Source organism: Vitis vinifera, chromosome 9 (genome assembly GCF_030704535.1).
Source record: "Vitis vinifera cultivar Pinot Noir 40024 chromosome 9, ASM3070453v1".
In the NCBI taxonomy this organism is placed as follows: Eukaryota; Viridiplantae; Streptophyta; class Magnoliopsida; order Vitales; family Vitaceae; genus Vitis; species Vitis vinifera.
The window spans coordinates 839,068-864,631 of NC_081813.1; the positions used below are offsets into that span (position 1 = coordinate 839,068).

The 25,564-nt window shown below is 32.6% G+C and overlaps 2 protein-coding genes across 3 annotated transcripts; both read left to right on the forward strand.

Moving 5' to 3' along the window:
• Positions 1-4,344: 4,344 nt before the first annotated feature.
• LOXO (lipoxygenase) lies at positions 4,345-9,369 on the forward strand. Of its 2 annotated transcripts, XM_019221934.2 has the most exons (9): positions 4,345-4,553; positions 4,687-5,106; positions 5,317-5,597; positions 6,380-6,617; positions 6,816-7,145; positions 7,268-7,461; positions 7,583-7,884; positions 7,970-8,236; positions 8,353-9,369. In XM_019221934.2, exons 2-9 carry the CDS (start codon positions 4,725-4,727, stop codon positions 9,107-9,109), a joined length of 2,751 nt encoding a protein of 916 aa, XP_019077479.1. In that variant the 5' UTR covers positions 4,345-4,553; positions 4,687-4,724; the 3' UTR covers positions 9,110-9,369.
• Positions 9,370-21,885: 12,516 nt separating this feature from the next.
• Positions 21,886-24,787, forward strand: LOC100263428 (trimethyltridecatetraene synthase). Its single transcript, XM_002273354.5, has 2 exons — positions 21,886-23,033; positions 24,018-24,787. Exons 1-2 carry the CDS (start codon positions 22,128-22,130, stop codon positions 24,645-24,647), a joined length of 1,536 nt encoding a protein of 511 aa, XP_002273390.1. The 5' UTR covers positions 21,886-22,127; the 3' UTR covers positions 24,648-24,787.
• Positions 24,788-25,564: the final 777 nt, after the last annotated feature.

Genomic DNA, 25,564 nt, shown 5'->3' on the forward strand with positions numbered 1-25,564 from the left:
GGTGGGAACTGCCCAGAAAAAAAAAAAGATTCAAGCTTTCTCACAGCCAAATTCCATGGATGGAGTGGACATTGGGCAATTTCTTTTCTTCTCAAGAGAAGCCCAATTCAAAAGTAAGAAGATTGCCCAACTTGAATTTTCTCCGGTCTTTGCTTTCGCTTCCTCTTTTCTTCTCTGTGTTATTCAATTGAGGTTCCGTAATCCTGTCAAAGTTGTTGCAATAGAAAAGTATTCGGAGTCCACCTAACTCCATTCGATCTACAACTAATTTTATGTCGGTTGAAAAAATAATAATGATTTTAATTATTAAAAAAAATCAAACATTTAGGCTCGTATGTATAATTTTAATTATATTTTTTATTTTTTAATATAGTTTGAATGGACCGTCAATGAAGTGTGGTTAACGTTATAATTTAGGATACCATGTTTAATCCCTGGAAAGGGACAACACAGTGGTAAGTCTCTTTATTGGAGGAGTCATCAAATTTATGAAGTGGCAGCCACTCACGTAAAAATCAATCTTTTTCTCCTTTATTTTTGAAAAAATTGTAATGAATTAATAGGGAACATCAAATTTGAACGTTGAAAATATAGTATGAAGTCAATTTAACGATATCATAGAAGTTTCAAATGAATTAGAACAAAGATACGTAATGTATGAAGTCATGTGATAGGACAATTTCTTTATTTTTATATTTTAATTACATTAAAATTATAATTTATAAATAAATAACTATTTTAAATTCTTATAATTTATTTTTTAAGTAGATTTTTATTTTTATTTTATATGAGTTAATTAAAGAAAAATTAAATTAAATTATTTTAATTAATTATATATAATCGAGATATAATAAGACAACATCCAAATCCAATATGGATTTAAAAAAATTGTTAAACTCGTTCATACTACGGGTATGGAACAAATATTTGAATCCTTATTTTTATTTGATAAAAATAGAAAATAATAGTAATTTTTATATAAAATATGTGTTTTTAAGGGTTTATATTGAAAATATAATAATTTTTAAAGGGTGATTAAAAATTAAGATAAATATGTAATTTTTGTATGAGACATTATACTATTTATTTTATTTAAGAGTTTTATTCCTAAAAATTAAAATTAAAATGTATACAAACTCTATATTTATTTATTGGGGCTTTTGAGATTGCAATTTAGGCAAGAAAAAAGGAAGAAGAAAAAGAAAGTGTGTGTGAAATGTCAAATAATATTATTTTTGCCAGCAAGTTTATGATTTTGCGCAGCGGCGGCAGTCAACTGCAGAAAGGAAATTGCTGCACGCCTATCACTTTTCTATTTCCTTTGCTTTTCCTCTTAGAATATCCAACCCCCACTCTGCCCTCCACTTTCCTTTTATTTCCAATTGCATCCCTCTTTGAAAAATTACTGGGATTTTTTTTTACCCTTCCTTCCAAATGTCAACCGACCATTTAAAAAAATAATAATTTAGAAAGAAAAATAGAGAAATAAAAATTTAATAATTTATTTAAAATCAATAAATCATTTTATATTCTCCTTCAAAGTCATTTTACTTATTTTAATTTTTCTATGTAAAGATTAAATAATTTAAAATACATAAATTTTTAATTATATATATATATTATAACTAGATATGAAAAAAAAAATTCTTAAATTTTTTTCCTCCATAATTTTTGGAACCAAACATAACCTTTGATTAATTTTGGAATATATACTTAATGATACATTTACTTTAATATGGAATGGTTATCTTAAAACATTTTTTTTAATACAAAATGTTAATTTTTAATATTTTTATTTTATTTTAAATGCAATTAAAATAAATATATATGATTAAAGATAAAAAATTATGAATAATATCAAGAGTGTGATACCACAATATAACAAAAAGTACAAATAATATAATTAATATATAAAATTCAAATACCATGTTCTTTTCTATTATCAACCCCTCGTTTTAATGCAAACAATGTTAGTTGAAGAACATTAAGATAAAACAATCCTCATAAAGGTACATGAAATTTTAATACAATTTGATCAATCATGCCTAAATGGGATATAATTATGTCGGTATAGAAAATAAAATTACATACAACTATTGATTCATAAAATATCTCATGTTTCCTCACTCCTTATATTTATACCTTGACCTTATTCTAGCAGGTGACGCTTATTTTTTCTCATATTTTTATTTGCCACATATAAGTTTTTATTAGTCCGTCTTAACTTTTCCCCTTATAAACATTTATAAAAATATTTCTAATAACTTTCCTTATTTAATAAGAAATCTAATCCTATAATAACAAATCAACTTAATAAATATTTTATATAATATTATTTACAAAAGAAATCGATATTAATTTAGAATTTAAAACACTTTCTAACAACGAAAATATCAATAAAATATAATAAAAATAGCAAAAACTACAAATAATATGATTAATGCATAAAACTCAAATACTATGTTCTTTCTATTATTAACCACTCAAATGATGTATTAAAATATAATGACTAATACTAAGACTCACTATTATTTTCATAAAAAAAAAAAAGAAAAAAGGGAAGAAGAAGAAGAAGAGGGTAATGAGAAGGATATCCCTAGAACCCTAAATTTTGGGTTTGGTGATGCAATGGGTAGCCATCACCATGGGCAGACTGCATTTAAGAACAAAGGGGACAGGCACCAACATCTTAGATGGAATCAAAGAGATATCTTTCTCTTTTATTAGAAGATGGGTCCATTGACTTAAAGGGTCTATTGCCATGGCATAAGCCCTCCTTTCAAATCATGCCCTTTTGTGTTGCTCCCAAATGATAATTGAGCTTGGAAGACATCATTGAGCCATATCATTTTGGCTCACCTAGATTATCAACAATGGGACCACTACAATTACAAACAACACGACTTTCTCTAATTTTTCATCAACATGTTTTCTTAATTAGTTCATTTTTGTGAGATTTTTCTAAATATGAGGATTTGAATTCCGAATTTTTGATCATCGAACCAAATATGAATTATTTATAATAAGGAAAAATGGAAAACCTGAAATTCATATTTAACAATCTTTAAAATAAACAAATAAATAAATAACAACATAGAAATATTACCCAACTTTTATTCGGAGGTTGTTATTATTAATATAATTTTAATAATACAACTAATTTAGATATATTAAAATTTTACTACATATATAACATAAAAAATTTCTATCTTTATCCAATGTGAGATATTACAAAATTAAAATTATTTTTTTATATAAAATATATTATTATTCTACCTTTATGCGAAGGAATGTTAGAAATTCTAATTAATAGCTTAAATTCGTTGATTCGAATTTACACATACCATTATATATTTTAATATGTTGAAAAAGTAACCCTAACTATGATTTTTTTTTCCTTATTTAAATAACTTTATCAACTTTTATGAATGAGATAGGGATTGAATCTCATGTTCTTATCAATTTGGCAGGTTCACTTTTAGAAAGTTTGTATTCCATTTCTATTTTAAAGTATCTTAATGGGCTTGAGAGTTGCTTCTCTATGCAAAAGTTCATATATACTATTGGAAAGAGCAAAAGATTTTTGATAAGCTTGAGTTGTTCTCTTATTCCTAAGGCAAGTGAACATTCTTCTCTTACATTTTGCTTTCTATTTATTTAATTATTGTTGAATTTTAGCACCAATTTATCACAATTAACTTTCAGACCTTTTTCTTTTTCTTTTTGTGAAATTCTTTTGAGATTCAACTTTATCCAAAAAGACTTAATTTAGATAAGTTGATATTAATTATAAGGTTAATCATAAATGTTTTACTTTTTCAAACTTAATAATAGTTTTGGATGGTTTTAATTTTTTCAAAAAAATTAACTTAAAAGGGAGATTAATACATAAGTAAAAGTATGATTGACTATGACATCCTTGTATTACTAAAAAGTCTTTTTGTGAAGTAACTAGATTTTTCAAAATTAAAAGTTTTTATTTTTAAGTTTAATAAGATTTTATATGTCTCAATATCTAATTAAAGCAAAAAAACAAAAATTCTTTCAATTTGGCGTTTGTTTAATAAGAGTCATAAAAACCAAATACTATCACAAACAAGGCCTAATTGCCTAAGTAAGTGGTTGAGACATTAGAAAAGTAGCGCCAAACAGAACTTACCATTGGCACAGTAACAGCCGAAAGCCACAGTGTGTCTATGCGGATAAAACTTTCACGAGAAAAACAGTAATGGAACTTTCAGATGAAGAGGACACAAGTGCCATTTCAGGAGAAGACAAAGAAATAGAGATGTCCTTCACACAAAATAAATCCCACTTTCTGTTTGGCTTCCCACACCGCGTCTTTACTCGGAAATCTGAAACTCGTTTTGACTCAGGAAAGCAGCCCTTTTTGCCTAAGAGCCTCAGTTTTCTATCGAGGAAAAACCCCACAAATCCTCCATGGAAAACAATATATAAGTGTGGGTTTGTATCAGCAAAAATCCAAACCCAAAAAGGAGTAAGGAGAGAGAAGGAAGAAACCCAACAAGAAGAAAAATAAAAACGTGTGGACGGTGAGTTCCACCATACAAAAACACCTTTTCATAGCTTCTATATATACCCAGTTCTTCAGCTCACCAAATCCAAGGCAGAACGCCACCCATCTCAGTTTTTAAATTTTTTGGCCTTTTTTCTTGTTGTCTGCAGTTTTTCTTTTGTTCATCTATTTCTTGTAAAGATCACAGATGGCAGTGGTTAAAGAAATCATGGGTTGTTCTATGGTGGATGGGTCTTCTTTTGTTTCTTCTTCAAAAGTGCTTTTAAATCATGGCTTTCAGCAGAGGAATCAGCTTCTGGGGAGGCCACTTTGGGTGCCTCTGGAGAAGAGGGGGTTGCATTTGAGGAGGGTTGTGAGGCAGCCTGTTGCGGCTGTGAGTGAGGATTTGATGAAAGCTTCTGCAGTGCCAGCTGAGAAGGCTGTCAAGTTCAAGGTGAGAGCTGTTTTGACTGTGAAGAAGAAGAACAAAGAGGATTTGAAGGAGACTCTTGTGAAGCATTTGGATTCTTTGACTGATAAGATTGGGAGGAATGTTGTTCTTGAGCTTATCAGCACAGAGATTGATCCTAGTAAGTCCTTCTCCATCTGGGTCCCTGTGATTTTTCCTCTAAATCTGTTTTTTCTTTCTTTTCTGATTAAGAAAAATCAAAATCCCATCTGGGGTTAGAGAATTTCCCTCTTTTCCCATCCCTTTTTCCCATTATTTCCTCAAATCCTTTCTGGGTTTTTATCATGTTCACTAAAACTTTCAATAAATTTGTCCCTTTTCTGTGTTGTAGAAACCAGGGCTCCAAGGAAGAGCACCCCAGCAGTGGTAAAAGACTGGTCCAAGAAAACAAACATCAAAGCCGAGAGGGTGAACTACACTGCAGAATTCACAGTGGACTCCAATTTTGGAGACCCTGGGGCAATCACAGTGACCAACAAACACCAGAAAGAGTTCTTCTTGGAGAGCATCACCATTGAAGGGTTTGCCTGTGGTCCAGTCCACTTCCCCTGCAACTCATGGGTTCAATCCAAAAAGGATCATCCTGGAAAAAGGTTGTTCTTCTCCAACAAGGTAAACGAAAATCAAAATCCCCAAACTCATGATTCTGTTTTTTTTCTTTGATCCAATTCTTTGGCCTTTTTTCAACCCCAATGAAGACTTTTCAGGACAATGCCAGTTGAGATGTTATTTTTGTGTTGTCTTGGATCAGACAATAAAGAGTCAATCACTCAAGGTAGGTATTATATCTTTGACTCTTGGCAAAGCCCAAAAAATGACACCCTTGAGTTGAACCATTCTTGGCACACTGTTCTTGAAAAGTCTTCTTCTGGGTTGAATGGTTCTCTCCCTTTTATTTATTTATTTCTTTTGGATTATTTAGACCATAATTTTTTAATTTATAAATATATATTTTAGCTTAATATCTTAAGATTTTAGGAAAGCTGGGAAGTTGTAATTTTATTACTTGCCACTCTCATCCAAAAATATAATTTTTAATTTATATTTATGCTTTGTGAATATTCCCTCAACCATAAAGATATATAATAGTATGAGGGTCTTGATTGCATTTGATCTGGTCTATTGTCATGATGACGTAATTTCAAATTTTTAGCTGACTTTCATAATAATTTCCCTCTGTTGTCCTTTTTTTGTTGGTTGTGCTTTTGGGTTCTCTGAACATATATGCAAACACTGTCTTACCACATGATGGGCCTGGGCTCCATATGGGCCAATTGGGCCTTGGGCCATTAATAGCCCATTAGGACAGTTGAGCTTCAACAACTGCTTATGAAAGCAACACTACCATATACAATAAGCTTTGGTTATTAATTCTGTATGTTTCAATTTTGCAGCCATATCTGCCTGGTGAGACACCTGCAGGGCTGAGAGCATTGAGAGAAAAAGAGTTGAGAGACTTGAGGGGTGATGGCAAAGGAGTTCGGAAATCATCCGATCGGATATATGACTATGATGTGTATAATGATTTGGGAAACCCTGATAATGGAATCAATTCCGCTCGGCCAATGCTTGGAGGCGAAAAAATCCCATTTCCCAGACGGTGTCGCACTGGACGGCCTCCATCCAAGACCGGTAAGTAGTCTTTTTCATGTTCATGATTAATTTTATATTGGCTAAGATAGGGCAAATACCTTCATTGCATAAGTGACCAAATGAGTAGTGAAAATTGTGTAGGCTCGGATTTCCTTTCATAGTTGGTTTTGATTGTGTTCTCCTACTTAACTGTGAAATGACCAATTTGTCCATCGTCATTTGGAAAAATGTTTGCAGACATGCATGCAGAGAGTCGAGTTGAGCTGCCATTTCCAATGTATGTGCCTAGGGATGAACAATTTGAGGAGGTGAAGCAAGACACATTCTCTGATATGAGGGCTAAGGCAGTGTTACATAACTTAATACCGGGATTAAAGGCTAGCATGTTGGCCGATAAACAAGATTTTAAGTTGTTTACTGATATCGATTGCCTCTACAAAGACGACTCTAAAGTAGGGTTACATGATGAACAATTGAAGAAGCTCCCATTGCCTCCTAAGGTCATTGATACCATCCAAGAGTCAAGACAAGGCATTTTCCGATACAACACTCCCAAGATTCTTACTAGTAAGCACACTTAATTCTACTTAGATTTATTTATTTATTTTAATCATATCATTAATTTTTTCTTTAAAATTAAAAACATTTATGTATTGAATATTGACATGCAATTGAATCATTTATTGCAGAGGACAAATTCGCTTGGTTAAGAGATGATGAATTCGCCCGCCAAGCAATAGCAGGCATAAATCCAGTTAACATTGAGAAGCTTAAGGTGTTCCCTCCGGTGAGCAACCTTGATCCTGAGGTCCACGGTCCACAAGAGTCTGCACTCAAAGAAGAACACATCGTGGGCCATCTTAACGGCATGACTATAGAACAGGTAATGATCCCTATCCTACACATCATATCATAGATCTAGCTACCATGCTCCTTCATCTACTTGATCTTTTGTATTAGTTGGTTATTTACAAGGGTTGTTGTACTCTTTGGTAATTCTACAGGCCTTGGAAGAAAACAAACTATTCATAGTGGATTTTCATGACATTTACCTTCCATTCCTTGATCGTATCAATTCCCTTGATGGTAGAAAGGCGTATGCAACTCGTACCATCTTTTTCTTGACTCCTGTTGGAACCTTAAAGCCCATCGCAATCGAGCTTAGCCTTCCACCATCGGCGCCTATTACTCGAGCAAAGCGGGTCATCACACCTCCGGTCGATGCAACAAGTGATTGGACTTGGAAGCTCGCAAAAGCTCATGTCTGCTCCAACGATGCAGGAGTTCATCAACTCGTTAATCATTGGTAAATAGACTTCACTTTTGATGTAGTTAAGATTAAGATTTTATTGAAACGAATACTAAATTATGAAATTGGTCTTATCATATAGGTTGCGCACACATGCATGCATGGAACCATTCATACTGGCCGCACATAGGCAACTAAGTGCGATGCACCCTATATTTAAGCTTCTAGATCCGCATATGCGATATACTCTAGAGATCAATGGCATGGCACGTCAGACTTTGATCAACGCCGATGGAGTGATAGAGTCATGCTTCACTCCAGGCCGATATTGCATGGAAATAAGTGCCTCTGCATATAAAAATTTTTGGCGCTTCGACTTAGAGGGTCTCCCAGCTGATCTTATTCGCAGGTAATAATAAATATATTTTTTTTAATTATTCAAAAGATTTCAAATATGGTCTATTGCTGAAATTATTTTATTTTAATGTATAAATGTTTTTAATTTTATAAGTGTTTATGATGCAGGGGGATGGCAGTTCCCGACCCAGCACAACCTCATGGGCTGAAGCTTTTGATAGAAGACTACCCATATGCCAACGATGGGCTTCTAATCTGGCGCGCTATTGAGAACTGGGTCAAAACCTACGTGGCCCACTACTACCCAAGCCCAAGCGTCGTCATATCCGACCGGGAGCTTCAAGCCTGGTACTCCGAGGCCGTCAACGTTGGCCATGCTGATCTCCGCCACGCCGCCTGGTGGCCCTCCCTCTCCACCCCAGACGACCTCGCTTCAATCCTTACCACCCTCATCTGGCTCGCCTCCGCCCAACACGCTGCCCTAAACTTCGGCCAATATCCCTACGGCGGCTACGTCCCCAACCGCCCTCCGCTCATGCGCCGCCTCATCCCGGAACCAACGGACCCCGAATACACCAACTTCCTCAACGACCCACAACGCTACTACCTCTCCGCGCTGCCCGGCGTCCTCCAATCCACCAGCTTCATGGCGGTGGTCGACACTCTTTCCACCCACTCGCCTGATGAAGAGTACATCGGCGAGCGGAACCACCCCTCGACGTGGTCCGGCGACGCCGAGATCATCGAGGCGTCTTATGAGTTCTCGGCGGAAATAAGGAGGATAGAGAAGGAGATCGAGAAGAGAAACGCCGAATTTAGCCGAAGAAACAGGTGCGGTGCAGGAGTTTTGCCATATGAACTACTGGCGCCGAGCTCGGGGCCGGGAGTAACGTGTAGAGGGATTCCAAACAGTGTGTCGATATGAGGCCCAAGATGGAGGTGGGCCTGGACCAATTGGGCACAACACAAGCCCAGTTACATGAAAGACCATTAGAGTAATCATGGATTATGAACATAATTGGATATTTGTACGTAAATTTTGGTGTAAAAGCACTTAATTTAAGTGCTGAGTTTAACTTTTAGGGTTGTATATGAACATAGAGCTCATAATGAAGCATAGGGCTGTACCATATCATAAGCCATTTAAATTATTTTATATTGCAAAATTTTTATTATTTCCACAAATGGGTCATGTTTGAAAAGCACTTTTTTCATTTTGCTTTTGTTTTTGTTTCTTTTTTCTAATTTAATGTGGGCATTAGGGACAAGAAATACAAGATGAATAATTAATAATTATGAATTATTTAAATTACTTTTTAAAACATAAAATTCATCGTATAATTACGTTTTCTTTTATATTTGAAAAAAAAAAAACTTTAAAACACCAAAGTGAAAGGTATCAAATTTTTCATTATAAAAAAACAAGATAAAATTTAAGTTGTAGTATGATGATGAAAAAATTAGACAAAATATAAAATAATAAGACTAGACTTGATATAAAGTAATAAGACTTAAATATATTCCTAATGTGATATGATTGATCACATTGTTTAGTGATTTTGATTTAAGGGCTCGTATAATGTTCCTGTTATGGTGTAAGAACTAGTAATTCAAAGCCTAACTTGGAAAAAAGAATCCTTTCAGGCTTTTACAAATTTTGAGTTGATTTAGGAGTGAATTTTAGAAGATTAAGCAGGAGTTTAGTAAACTAACTTAATAATTTAAAGTGACTAATAACTTAATTTAAATAATTAATTAAATTAATTATGTTTAGTAAAATAACTTAATGGTGTAACTTATAATAAAAAATAATTTTAAGTAATAAAAAAAAATTAACTTATTCTTAAATTCATAATTTCATTTGACCTTTTTACTCTTATTTGTTTTAGTTACTTCCACGATTTCCTTTGCTACTCCACAACTTCCACTATTACTCAATTTCCTTTACCTTAGTTATAATTTATGATGACAAATATATCAATTTGATGATTTAAAATATATTTTAAGTTAATTTTATCAAACAATCTTAATACTTAAAGTAAGAATTAAATAATAAATTTTAAATTAACAATTTAAGTATAATTTAACTTAAGATCGACTTTTGTCATTAAGTAATAAGTATTAAGTGTAGACCCCCAAATTGGGATATATCTAAAGCATTTTTTGCAATTAGTTTTTGGCCAGGTGTCGCGCTCTTAGGCAGCCACGTGTCACTCCCGGATTGGCTGTTGAAGATTCAGATGGGCTTTTGAGGAACCAATAGAAGCTGGACAGAGAAAGAAAGAAAAAGGGATGAAAGGACCGTGTGAAGAAAAACGGCTGGGGGGGCTCTGAAGCTGTAGGGGAGGCAGAGCTCTCGGGCGGCTAGATGAGACGGGTAGCAGCAGGCAGAGTGGCTTGATGAGGAAGACACAAAACAGGGGAAAAAGGAGGATCTGTGGAGAAGATGGGGGATAGCTGAGAGGGGGAGGAAGGAGAGGGCATCGTCGGCTTCCCAACAAGGCACGGTATGTCTTCATTTCCCTCAACATATTGCTTCATTTTCTATTGAACTATGAATATGGTTGCATCATTTGCTGTGGATGTCAAGGGCCATAGAGTTGCTTTCAGTTGAGCGTTCTCACTTGCTTAAAGTGTTTCTTTTTTTTTCATGGTCTTTCATATCCTACACACATGTAGTGCACGCATGCATGGCTGCATGAAGCACCTCTCCTCCTGCCCTCTCGGGTATCCATGCACCCATGTACTCCAGACCTAGCCTTGCACTCACTCCCTCACCATTTCTCTCATTCATCCAGATCATCTAACCCTTTGTGCTCTTCAATGCAACCCCCATTTCAATCTCCAAGCCCATTCCTTTCCCCATACCACCCACCATGCCCACGCCTTGCTCATCTCCATAAGAGCCCTAAAGCCACCCGCCGGCATGCATGGGAACCTCGCGTGCAAACTCCTTTCCTGGTCGTCATTCATCGACACCATCGACAGCCCCTGTTTCCCAACCAGTCTGACCACCACTACCTCGACCATCTCCAGCTAGCCGTTCTCCGTTCAAGGGCCTTGAACGAAGACCTTGTTGACGCCGACGACGACGACGACATCTCCTTCGTCAGCAATGCCACCTCCGACGCCGTGGTCACCCAGTACTCAGGCCCAGCTTGGCCTCGCCAGACCCGTTCACGGTGTTGGCGGCATGGCGTCAGGCGTGACGCAGTCCTGGACCTCGTGCTCGCTCGCGCCTCAGCCACCTGCACCGACCACGACTCACCCAGCCGCGCCAGGAGCTCAGCCATTGACGTCGCCCTCTCATATGACGAGAGGTTCGTCGCTCCGTCGTCCCCATCGTCTCCATCTGCAGCGTTCGTGTTCGGGACCCCTCGAGCCCCCTAGCTTCCCGTCGCCTCCGCGTCGTATCTCGTCTTGTCGGCGACAGTGATCAGCTCTGGGGAGTGTTGCCCCGACAGAGGAGTAGGTGTTGGGGGGGTGTTCGTGTTGGGCCTGCCCATGAGGACCTTGGGCTTGGATTTGAGTCGGGGCACTAGGCCCAAGTTTGGAAGGGGAAATGGTGTTTGTATTGGGCTTGCCCATGAAGACTTTGGGCTCAGATTTGAGTTGCAGCCCAGGCCCAGTTCGTGTGGATGAAGGGCCTTATGCCAAGCCTTCATAAATCCCTCATTTTAATTTAATTCTTCAAAATATTTGTTTAAATCATATTTTCGTTAGCCGAATCTATATCCCGTATTTATTAGTTATTCAAAGTTCTAATCCATCAAAAAAGTCACATGCTATAATTTAATTCTTCAAATACTTTTTTTTTTAAATCTCATATTTATCAACTAGAATTATTATTCTATATATTCATTTATTTATCTATACCAATCCTCCAAAAATCCCATGCTGTAATTTAATTCTTTAAATACTTGTTTAAATCATATTTTCATAAATCGAATTATTATCCCATGTTTATTTAGCTATTTAAAATCTAATCCTTCAAAAATCCTCTGTCTTAATTTAGTTTCTCAATAAGTCGTTTAAATCTTATTTTCATCAATTAGGATTATTATCTCGTATTCGTCTATTTATTTTAAACCTAGTTCTTCAAAAATCTCTTGTCTTAACTCAATTTTTCAATCCTAAAAATTCTACAGTTTGTCTAAATTTTATCCTCATCAATTAGAATCATTATTTCCATATCTATTCAAAGTCCAATCTTCCGAAAGCCCCATGCCTTAATTAAAACTTCAATCCCAAAAATTCTACTATCCATCTTTATTCGCCTAAATATTATTCTCGTTAATTAGTATTATAATCTCATACCTACCCATTTATTCAAAGTCATATCCTTTAAAAATCCAACGTCCTAATTCAAATTTTCAATTAGAAAAATTCCACTATTTTATTCGTTTAAACATTATTTTTGTTAATAAGTACCGTTATTCCATATTCGTTCATTTATTTATTTCAATCATTAAAATTCAACTCTTCAAAATCGAATTTCCAAATTTAACCTTTAGACTCAAAAATTCCACCATTCACTTTTCGCCATTCAAATATCATCTTTGTTATCATTGTTATAAATTCCATGTTTACTTATTTATTTCTTCCAAAAATTCCAATAATTAGAGTCCAATTATTCAAAGATCCAACTTTCAAACTTAATTTTCAAAAATCCCACTATTCACTTTCATCAATAACACTTTCATCAAAATCCGATTTTCCAATTTAATTTTTAATCTCACAAATCTCACTATTCACTATTCATCCGTCCAAATATCGTTTTGATTAACTTATAACGTTATTCCATATTTACCCATTTATTTCTCTTAAAAATCTCAATCATTAAAGTCTAATTCTTCAAAATTCCGATTTCTAAATTTAGCTATCTAAAATTCCAAGTGTCCTATCTTCGAACCTAATTTCCAGTTTCCCATGCTCCAATTCCCGTACTTATCCCACTACTTATTATTATCATTATCATTACCATTTTATTTGTTCGTTTCTAAAAAGTCCGCCTTCAAATGATTTTCGAGATTTCCAATTTTCATAAATCAACTTTCATAATTTCTATTTTTCAAATAACTTACGATTCTGATCTCTTTCAAAATTCAACTCCTAAAGTCTCAATTTTCGCAACTTAATTTTTCTTTAAAATCCCGAACCCTTAAATCGTTTTCAAAATTTCAACCTCTTTCAAATTCAGTTTCTAAAAATTCTCATTCTCACAATCAATCTCCAAAAGTCTAACCTCCAAATAAACTTTGAAACTCCAATTTTCTAATGATCTTCGAGATTCCAATTTTTCAATTAAATTTCAAAAATCTAATTTTCTTCCGAATAGTTTTAATTCCGCTTTGGCTTTCAAACAATCTTCTGCTCCTCTGGACTTTAATAAGTAAGAACAAATTTTCCGTAATTCCGAATAATGGAATTTATGGGATTAATTCATGCAATATAAATCGGGCTTTGGTAGGGGCCCCACATACACGTTTTTATGATTGATTGATTAATTAGTTGATTTGATAGTCGTACATGATTGAGTTATTCTGCTCTATGACATGCATGATATTATTTCTTAATTGTGTACTAATCCCGTTTCTTGATAGCGCATTGTGGCTCGTGGCTCAAGTACGCATACACTTTCATTTTGATCATTCTCTATGCATGTTCCGATTTTCATATGTGCATGATTTGACTTAGGCATCCATTGACTTTCTTATTGATTGCCACGTCGGCTTCATTTTATTAGTAGAGACCCGACTTTAGGGGCTTAGAGGGGTGCTACGGTCTTTACCGTACCTTCTCGATGAGTAACCTGACCCCCGAACCCGATCCGGTTTTTTCACAGACCACCTTTTCTAAAATAAGGAGTCACATTTACGGTTTTTCTTTCTTATTTTGTTTACCCTTTAAAAATAAAACAAAAATAAGTGGCGACTCCAAGTCATTTTCTTAAACAATAAAAAAAATCAAATTTTCAAATAAAAATCGAGCCATCGAGTGGGAAACGCATTGAGCCGAAATGCGGGGTCCACAATTAAGTATTACTTCTTAATACTTGGAAGCACTTTCATTATAAAAATTAGATGTTTGAGAAAATTTTAAAAATCATTTGATGTGTTTTTTCAACTAATATTTGGTATGCATTTATTTCAAATTTTTTTATTATTATTTTTTAAAATTGTGAATTCCATTGCCAAAATTTTTTTAAAAATAATTCTTTGACTTATGGCCTAATATTAAAACGAAAAATTCATGGAAGAAAAATTGTGGATTGAAGATAACCAATGACCAAACAATAAATGTAGAGAAAATGGGTGCACAAAATTGAAAAACAGGGGCCCTTGGCTTGGTCTCAAGTCTCCTCTAGCTAGGCCCAAAGAGTATTTGGGCCGAGCTTGGGCAAGATTGGCCCAAGGTCAAATGAATTTGGTAAATTTAATTATTTTACTTATAAACATGTGATGCAGTTAGCTTTCATGGCATTGGCCCACAATAAAATAAAAATTATATTTAAATTTTATATATTTTGAATTACTTATTTTTCAAACTATTCAATTAACATAGACAATAAATTAATAAAAGCATGTAACAAATTTTTTATATTTTATTTTATACTTTTTTCTTTTACCTTTTATTATTATTATTTTTCTTTATAGTACTTTTCCTCAAATTTAATAAGTTGGTCTGCAAAATAATTTCTCAAAATTTAATTTATGATATAAAAAACTAATAAAAATAAATAAAGAAATAGAATGGTTTGATATGTATAGTTAACTCATTTCTTAAAAATTTAAACATTTAAGACAATAAGGACTTATTTGACAACTATTTTCAAAAACAGTTTTGTGTTTTCTAGAATAAAAAATATATATATATTTGATAATTAGAAACAATTTTTGTTTTGTGTTCTTAAGAACAAAAATAGGGTATTTTCAAAAGCATCTTTTAGTTGTTTTATGTTGTTTTCACTTGTTTTATAAAGATTGTTTTAAAAAATAATTATACAAATATTTAAAAATGATTAAAAATAAAACACTTGATATAAAAATTATTTTTAGAAAACATTTAAAAATATTAAAATCGGGTTAAAAACATTTCAAGTTTCAAACAAATTTTTGTTTTATAAAACATCATAAAACAGTTTTCACAAACTATTTTTTAAAACAATTATCAAATATGACTTAATCTTTCGTCTATAACTAATTTTACAATCATGTTTTTTTTTCCTTTTTAATTCAAGTAAAATTGCATAAATAACTCAATCTAAATCGATATTATTGATCAATTTGAATGAAATATATACTTAGACTTTTTGTACCAATATTTTTTCTTTAAACACGAAATTGCTATACATGGTTATTTTTAGAAGATTAAGAAATTTACAAAGGAGTAGATGCCATCAATAATAATGAACTATACTACATGAAAACAAATGGGACCAGCTACAATATTTTCTTCAAAAAAAAGTATTGTAACATCAATTATTGGGCCCTAGGCTCCTACCCTCTTTGATTGAAGTGTTGACAAATACTTCAAATTTGTTTCAATCGCTCAAATAGTCAAATGTCCCGTCTCAATGTGTCCCACGTTCATACGTGTTATGTGTGGCTTCTAATTTTTACTTATAGAAAAGGAAGTCATATAGGAATATATAGTGCAACTTGACAATATGCAACTTCAAACCAATATGTTTTTTTTTTTTTGAATTGTATTAAGGGTTTATGTTAACTCAAACTCGAACTATATTTAGTATGAAATTAAAGTTTTATTTTTTCTACAAGTTATGCGTAAAGTTGAATGCAATCCACAACTTTAAAATTTGTCGTGTAAAAAGATGATTTTTTTTTCGTTGTTTGATTATATTTTGTTTTTTGCATTTTCTTTCAAATTTTCTAAAAATTGTTAAGCATTGAGTCTTGCCTCTTGTCTCATATGTTCCACGAGCTTTCAATTTTACTCTAACGACATTGAATTGAGTGTAGTCAAATTGCTTTGAAAATGTTAAATTGTTAAGTATTGCCGATATCATGAAATTGAAATTACATCTCATGGTTCATCTTACATGTTTCATGAGATTCCAATTTTCAAATCATTTATGGTACCACTATATTGGTGATGCTTTTTAGTAGGTTTTGAATCGATGATGCAGTCATCATATAGAGATGAGTGATTTGATAAATTACTTTTCTTAGGTATTCTATGAGTTTCTAATCTTACTATAAATATATTATATTGTACTATTATTGTATATCATGGTAAAATTATCATTTAGTCAATTCATTCCTTTCTTTGTACATTGGATACTTTATTGATTTTATAACTACTGAAAAGCATAAAAAAATCCAATGGTATTACGTGTATAATTCATGTCTCATTATTTTGTACTTTAATCTTAAATATATTTATACTTTTATTGATCTCTTTAGGTTTTACTAGATACTTTGAACAACCTAGATTTTAATTTTAGTGCATACCGATTCGGTACATTAGATTGCTTTGCATTTGATATTGTGAAAAACAATTAATTAGATTAGGTAAGGAGGGGGGGGGGTGGGTGTTGGGGGGATTGAATTAGGTATTAAAATCTTTTCGAAAATAATCAATAAAAAACAAAAGATAAGAGATAAAAGATAGGGAGAAAAAATGTGCAAATTGTTTTATAGTGGTTACAATTCGTATACATGTACTATCCTCAACCTCTTAACCCAATAAGGGTTGTACTATATCAATGCTATTAACAAAAGCCTTCGAACTTTATAATTGGTTTCACGACTCTAATGGACATTTACAATTCCTTTTAAGTATTCCACCTACTTTAAGTTTCTTCACTCGAGATGAGTAGATAATAAAGAATTTAATGCTTCCAATCATTGATACAAGTGTGTCTCATGAGAAGGAAACTATGATGAATTTGACAAGTACATTAAGAAATTTGCAAGTTAGAAATCAATGCACTTGTAAGAAGAGTTTTGAATGTGAAAAAATAAAAGTTTTTCAATTAAATGCTATTATTCTCTTATCAATAAATACGGTCAAACTTTTCAATCTATAAGTGTTTAACTCAGGAACCCAAAAAACCACAAAAACACCTTGATTGGTTGAGTTCCAATTTGACTAGTTAAATGTTTTTGAGTATTAAATGCATCAGTGATAGTTGAAATTTATAAATTTAAGTTAAAGATTCAACCAACCTTTGATCAGTCGAGGTAAAACTAATTACATACCTGCTACTAGAAGAGAAAAAATATTTTGAAACCTTAATCAATCCTCAATCAATCGAGCCTAACTGGTTGAATCGGTTTTCCAATTGATTTAAACAGTTCAAGTTACCATCAATTAGTTGCACTTTAAAGTGCCTAAAAACACCCTATTTGAGGTTTGAACTTTCCAATAACTTGCGTAACCCTTTTTAAAACCTTTTTGAGTAAAATCATAAAGAATTTGATTTAAAGTTTTGAATTAAAATAACGATTCATCCATTTTTCTTGATATAAACATAGTTTTTAAGCTTAAATGAGGATGAAAACCAACTTTTGAGTGCATGAAAAAAGTTTTAGACCTATGTGCACTAATAAATACCAACTTACAAATTTTCCTAACCACTTAAGAAATCCAAGTCTTCATGATATTTACTTCTTTCTACAGTTGTTCAAGCCCTCTTTTAATTTTTTTTTTTCATTTAAACATAAAAACTTCACTCAATTTTAAATATTAGTTAATTTAACTTTATTTTATAATCATTAAAACTTAATTAAAAAAAATTCTTGGGCTAACACATTTGTAGTCTCAGCACTTTATATATTGATCTCATTTATTTATATTTTAATGTTACACTTTACTCCAAATAATCCTCCTTTGAGCTTAAATGGAGAGCAGGAAGATTTTGTTTTGTTTTGTCTTGTCTTATCTAAGTGTTGCATGAGAGTTTAAAAAAAACTTAAATATGTGACATTAATTTCACATATTTGCATCCTAATTCATTGATCTAAATTTAAATTTCGGTACATACCGGTCTAGTATGTTACGTTTTTTTTTCTCTCTTTATATAATATTATTTCTCAATAAAAAAAATCACTAAAAATAAAAAATTCACTCAAAAAAATACTTCAACCAAATGCAATTTATATATATATAGTTGCAACACAAGTAAACACGTTGTTCACCGGTCAAAGTAAACATATTTGGAAATCATATATTTTAAACTTAAAAGTATTTTATATTATCGATGATGCATGCTTTAATTTATTAATGAAAAATTCTTTCTAAAGAATAATTTCTTGAATCATGTGAAACCAATAAAAATCTCTCAATGGGAAATGGCGAGATGTTGGTGATACCAATAAAAATATCTTAATGGGAAAAGGCGATATGTTGGTGATACCAATAAAAATCTCTTAATGGGAAAAGGCTTGATGTTGTCACCTATGTGACCTAATCACATGTGATGTGACACAAAGGTATGATTTTTATTATAAAGTGGTGGTAGGTATGAATTATATATATAAACAAAATCAATCACAATTTCCCTTTTTTTCTTCCATAATTTCTATTAGAAAAATGACAATTATAAAAAATTATATATATATATATAAAAAATTAATTTATATATTTTTCTCTTCTATCAAAAGTGAAAATTTTAAAAATATAAGTTTTATCATAGTCTAATACTCTAATAAATTTGTTTAAATTTTCTTCTAAAATTGTTTTTAATTGTCAATTTTTTTTCATAAATAGGAAAATAGTATTTCAAGTTTTCTAATAATAATAATCTAATTTTTAATATTTTTAAAATTGATTTATGACTACATCACTAAATAGGTACAATTTAATATTTTTAGCAACTAAAATGATGATTATGTTTTATTTTTTAAGACAAATATAGAAGGAAAACAAGGGTATTTTTGGAAGTATCATTCTTTATTTGAGATGAAATTAAGAAAATTACTTCCCTTGTTCTAGGAATGCAAATGTCTCAATATATAATTAAAATTTATTTAAAATAATTATTTTTTTATTTTTTAAAAATTATATTTGTCATTATTGTCAGCCATGGCCCTGCAACATGGATCCAAAAAGTCCACATGGTTCAAGACTCATTGTGGGTCCTGGAAAACTAGTAATTAACGGTGAACCTTTAGAACATTTTCCAAGAAAAAGATCACCAACTCCTCTCATTTTTTATTTTTTATTTTTAATATTTTAAAGAATTTTTGTATTGTTTTCATGCAACTAAAATTTTTTATTTTGGGAAATTTTGTATGAACTTACAAGTTACAAGTGGAGTCTACCCTATCCTTTACCCATCTTCCTAAGTTACCCATATAATAATATCAAGACTCAAGACCAACTCATAGTCCACTTTCCCACCCACCACCACAAAATAATAAATATATAATTTATTTATTTATTTATTAGGATGATTAAATAATCTATATCAAAGAAAGACAACTTAATTAATATTATTTTTTATTTTAAAAAAAAAATGATGTGTTGTAGAAAAAAATATATAGATTTTATTGTATGTTTTTAAAATTTGACCTAATAATTTTTTTTTCATATTCGATTTATTTTAAAACTATTAATTTTTCAATATAAGTTTATAATAGTGATTATAGCCCAAAAATCAATAATGAGTCGAGTAAAAACGTAATCATAAGGGATAATAAAAAACGGAGTGAGAGAAAAATAATTAAAAAAAAAAGTGTATTAGTTATATAATAGAGGGTTTATAGTTTTATATAAAAATTATTATTAATTATTATTTTTAAAACATAAAAAAAAAAAAAAAAGTACGACAAAATTTGACTTGAAAGTAGAAAGATGTGAATATTATTTATGAAATTTAAATAGGAGATTAACCTTTTTATGGATTTCAAACTTCTATTTGATGTAAATTTACGATGAAAACTATAAGTTTCCCCAATTTTTAATTAAATTTTAGTATCATAAGTGGTTTGGGTCAAATGATTCATGACCCAATTCTATTTTTTAAATAATTGCATAATTAGGTCTCATAATCAGGTGTGGTGCACCTCATGTTTAGAAGTGTTAGGTACGGCAATATCCCAAAATTTAAAACCCATAAATACCCTTAGTCTGAGGACGTGGCATTCTATGATTGTTTGAATGGAAGACACACAAAGTATGGGTCTTTTTGTATTGAAAAGTAGCCACCGGCTGCTTTGACCCAAGTCAATTAAAATCCATTATGTAATGACTTTCCCGAGTCATTATGGAAAATTTTCCGGGAAAGTGGTGGAAAATTGGAAATGGAAACGGGAAAGTGGTGGAAATGGAAATGAAATTTCCACACAGGTTCGGTCAACAGTCAAGCAATTCCCACCTCTGTGGCCCATCCTTTCCACCAACCAACAATTTGGACTTTCCAATTGTTTTTACAAATTTAACCCCCCCTTTTTTGGTCATTAAATCTGAACATTTTTTTTTCTTTTAATTTGGAAGCGGAAACCTTATTATTCTTTGAGTTTAAAATTTTAGTCACAAAAATAATGATTAAAAAAAAAAAATCATGGTAGCATAAAATTTTACTATTTCAAATTTTAATTTTTTTTAAAAATAATTTTTAAATATATAAACTCTACATATAATTTAACTTATATCTTTAAAAATCACTTTAAAAAATTTAAAAACTCAAGATGATAAAAAAATTTTGATACTTTATTTTTTTTTTTCTAAATAGTTTTAAAAATTATTATTTTTTCATTGTATCTTTATTAATTAAAAAAAAAACAGTCTCAAATTTTTTTTCTATATTTTTTTTTAAAAATAAAATTAAAAAACAAAAGGTGTGTTAAAAGATTGTTGTTCAAATATAAGAGTTGAAATGTTTTATAGAAGTATTTTTTTCATCAATTTTTTTTTAATATTAAGATTTCGTTTAATAATGATTTTAAGAAACTCTTATAACTTTTTTAACATTTGAAATTTTTTATCTTTTAAGTATTAGAAGAGTTAGAAATGTTACATAAAATTATTATCAAACGAGTTGTAAATAGTTTCATTCTACATCTTTGTTTTTTCTCAACTACAATGATAATGACTCATAAAAAAATCCACTTGATCAACATGCACTTCTACCAAGACCCTAAGTGGGAGGGTATGATTAGTACTCAATTGCTAGGAATTTTTTAACATGTAAATTTTAACACATATAACAAATATAAATCAAGATTATAGGAAATAAAATTAGTGGAGATAAAAAAAATAAAAATAAAAAAAGATTGATTTGGATTGGTGATTCAAATCAGAATATAATGTCCTAAAATCACTATCATTTTTCTCTATCCTAAAATTTCTATCACCTCCTTATATACAAGTATTGATAATTGATGACAGTTTTAAAATATAATTCTCATTTAGATTATAACAATCCGTTTTTTTTTATGGATGTATCTGAGGATTACGAAGAACCCATTCATAATTAAATTGTTTAGAAAAATATGAAGATTTAGGACGAAGAATATAAAACACTACGAGATGTTAAAGAAGAAGAGGACGAGGTAGAAATATTTTAGTATAATTTTAAAGGTAAAGGAGTAAGAGATGATTGTTGTGGACATAATGTGTAATTATATTAAGGGTTATAAATGGTTGAAAATAAATAAACAACACGAGGAAAAGCAATCATTTCTTAACTTAGATCAATGCTTCAATCATAGAGGCAACTAGAAGGATATTTTGGACAATTCATGTGAAACCACAGAGTAACTTTAAACCTTTAAACAAATGAATTAAAGAAATGGATATAAATGTTAAATAAACAAATTTCTAAAAATAAATAAATAAATAATTCCGATGCCCAGGCTTCAAACCACCTATAAATACCCCTCCAGAGCTCTCACTTCCACCACCACCATCACTGCCCACTTCCACCGCTCCCCCCAGACTACCACCGGAATCCTACCACCTCACCAACGCCGGAAATGGAGTCCGGAACTTGGGCTTCCTACGTTGCAGCATGGCTAGCAACTGTGGCTCTTATCCTCCTCTCGACCCACCTCCGGCGTCGCCGCAAACTCAACCTCCCGCCAGGCCCAAAGCCCTGGCCGATCATCGGAAACCTGAACCTCATCGGCGCACTCCCCCATCGCTCCATCCACGAGCTATCCCAAAAGTACGGCCCCATCATGCAGCTCCGCTTCGGCTCCTTCCCCGTCGTCGTCGGCTCCTCCGTCGCCATGGCCAAGCTCTTCCTCAAAACCCACGACGTCACCTTCGCCTCCCGCCCCAAAACCGCCGCCGGAAAATACACCACCTACAACTACTCCGACATCACCTGGTCCCCCTACGGCCCTTACTGGCGCCAAGCCCGCAAGATGTGCCTGATGGAGCTCTTCAGCGCCAGACGCCTCGAATCCTACGAATACATTCGGGTCGAAGAAACCAAATCTCTCCTCAGTTCCCTCTACAAGCAATCCAATTCGCCGGTGGATCTCAAAGATCATCTCTCCACGGTTAGTCTCAACGTGATCAGTCGAATGGTTCTAGGAAAAAAGTATCTCGACGAGAACGTGGAGGGCTCGATCGTGACCCCGGAGGAATTCAAGAAGATGCTCGACGAATTGTTTCTGCTGAGCGGGGTTTTGAACATCGGAGACTCCATTCCTTGGATCGATTTCTTGGATTTGCAGGGGTATGTGAAGAGGATGAAGGTTCTGAGCAAGAAATTTGATCGGTTTTTGGAGCATGTTCTAGATGAGCACAACGCGAGGAGGAAAGGTGTCGAGAACTACGTGGCTAAGGACATGGTTGATGTGCTGTTGCAGTTCGCCGACGACCCCACTTTAGAGGTTAAGCTCGAAAGACACGGCGTTAAGGCCTTCACCCAGGTATGAACTTAGAATTTTCAGTACTGCATCTTTCACATGTACGGTAGATTCAAATGACATTTAGATCCCCATATATGGCAGTCATCGTAGGAACCCCCCCCTTTTTTTTTTTTTGACTTAAAAAAGTATTTTTGAAAACAAAATTAAGGGTATTTACAAAATTTGAAAAATATTTTTAAGAATTTGAAAAATTACACCTGAGAAACATTTTATAAATAATTATCTTAAAAATATTTTTATTAAAAACATTTCAAATAAAAATACTACTAAATACATTTTTAAAATATGTTAAAAAATAATTTAAAAATACATTTTTAACCTAAAAAATATATTTAATGAATCTTAAAAATTTTAAAAAATTACTTGGAATATTAAAAAATTATTATAAATATTTTTTAAATAATTTTTTAAAAAACACTTTCATACACATATTTTCAATAAAAACACTATCATATCTATTCTTTTAATCATACCATTAAAACACTATCCAAAGTGCATGATGATAAGTAGGGCTGATAGGAGAAAGCAATTTTATATATATTAGTAGTATAAAAGTATTGGTCATTACTTTATGATTCAAACAGAGCCAAGGACCACTGGGAACATTGATCTAAGATGGATAATGTATCTCTGGGATCTCACCTTGAAAATGACACATCACAATTATCTTTCCATTTGTTTTTTATGAAAATTTTGTTTTATGTGGTTTGTTTTTAGTTTGTACTGTAACTATTGTTAGCTTCTCTTTCACTGTGCTGAATGTGGGGAAAGGCTGGCACACAGTGAGCGTCAGTGTAGGGCCACACTGTACTTTGTCAGTTTGTATTAATGGTCAGGTATGTCCTACGCCCATCTCGTAGGGCGTAGGACATAGCTTTTGAAAAATAGTTGTTGGGAACTAGTTTTTAATCATTTACAGAAGACTGTTTTCAAACATAACTTCTTTTGAATACAAAAATTTATAACTTTTTTTGTGGTGCTCAGGACCTGATAGCCGGTGGCACGGAGAGCTCGGCGGTGACAGTGGAGTGGGCGATCTCGGAGCTCCTGAGAAAGCCGGAGCTCTTCGACAAGGCAACCGAAGAGCTCGACAGGGTAATTGGAAAGGAGAGGTGGGTGGAGGAGAAAGACATCCCAAATCTACCATACCTAGACACAATCGTCAAAGAGACCATGCGTATGCACCCGGTGGCACCAATGCTGGTGCCCAGGTTCTCCAGAGAGGATATAAAAATCGCCGACTACGATATTCCCAAAGACACCAGAGTCCTCGTAAACGTATGGACCATCGGGAGAGACCCCGAGATATGGGACCAACCCAATGAGTTCATCCCGGAGAGATTCATCGGGAAAAACATCGACGTGAAAGGCCAAGATTTCGAGCTTCTGCCGTTCGGTACAGGTCGGAGAATGTGCCCAGGGTACAGTCTCGGCCTCAAGGTGATTCAGTCGAGCTTGGCCAACCTTCTTCATGGATTCAAGTGGAAGCTGCCGGGCGATATGAAGCCCGGGGACTTGAGCATGGAGGAAATTTTCGGCCTCTCGACGCCTAAGAAGATCCCGCTCGTGGCGATGGCGGAGCCTCGCCTGCCGGCCCACCTTTACGACATGTGAGTGTGGCTTGCTCGCTGTTTGTCACTAATAATTAGGGAAATGTAAGGTTGTAATATGTTTTGTGATCGGATAAGGTGCTATGTGTGTTGTACTCATCAAAATCCTTTTTTTAATAAAAAGATGTACTACTTTTCTAATCAGTCATGAGATGTACAAATTAGAGCCATTGGATCTTAGCTAATCATGATTCAGTGATCAAACCGATGATCAAATCATGATTAAACAATGATATTAACATATATTATAAATATATAATTTATATATTATTAAAATTAAAAATAATTATAACAAGTTATATAAAACATTCACAAGTATGATAAGTTGGTTTTATATTAATTTTTATCAAATTTTTATTTAATTAATTTAATGTTAATACTAAAATATAAAATTTCAAAGCTGTTATTTAATATAACATGAAGATCAATAATATTTCTATTAACATTTGGGCTATTAAAAAATATCTATGAAGAGTAAAGCCAAATTAAATAGCTTTATACTATTATTTTAATGACTATACAAAACAAAGATTATCTCAATGAAAGAGAGTCGGTGAAGTGTGAGAAAACACTTTGAAGTTCGTAAAAGTTCATTGGAATCTATGTTGTTATATTTTGGCATATGGTCGAACACTTTTAACCTTTGTGTAGGATCAAAGTGATAAATTTGGCCAAAAAATTTGACACACCCAAAAGAAACGAGGAAAAATTTAATGCCTTCAATTATAAGATAATCTGTTGGTTCTAAGATAATAGATAGTTTCTAATAATTGAAGCAACATATAATAAATTAATTAAATTGAAAAGGGTCTGTTTAACGGTCTAACTAGTTGAACTTCTTGTTCAGTTTGATTCTTCAAATGTTGGTAGAAACTTTTAAGGATTGATCTTAAAAATATAATAATAATAAAAATGAGCATT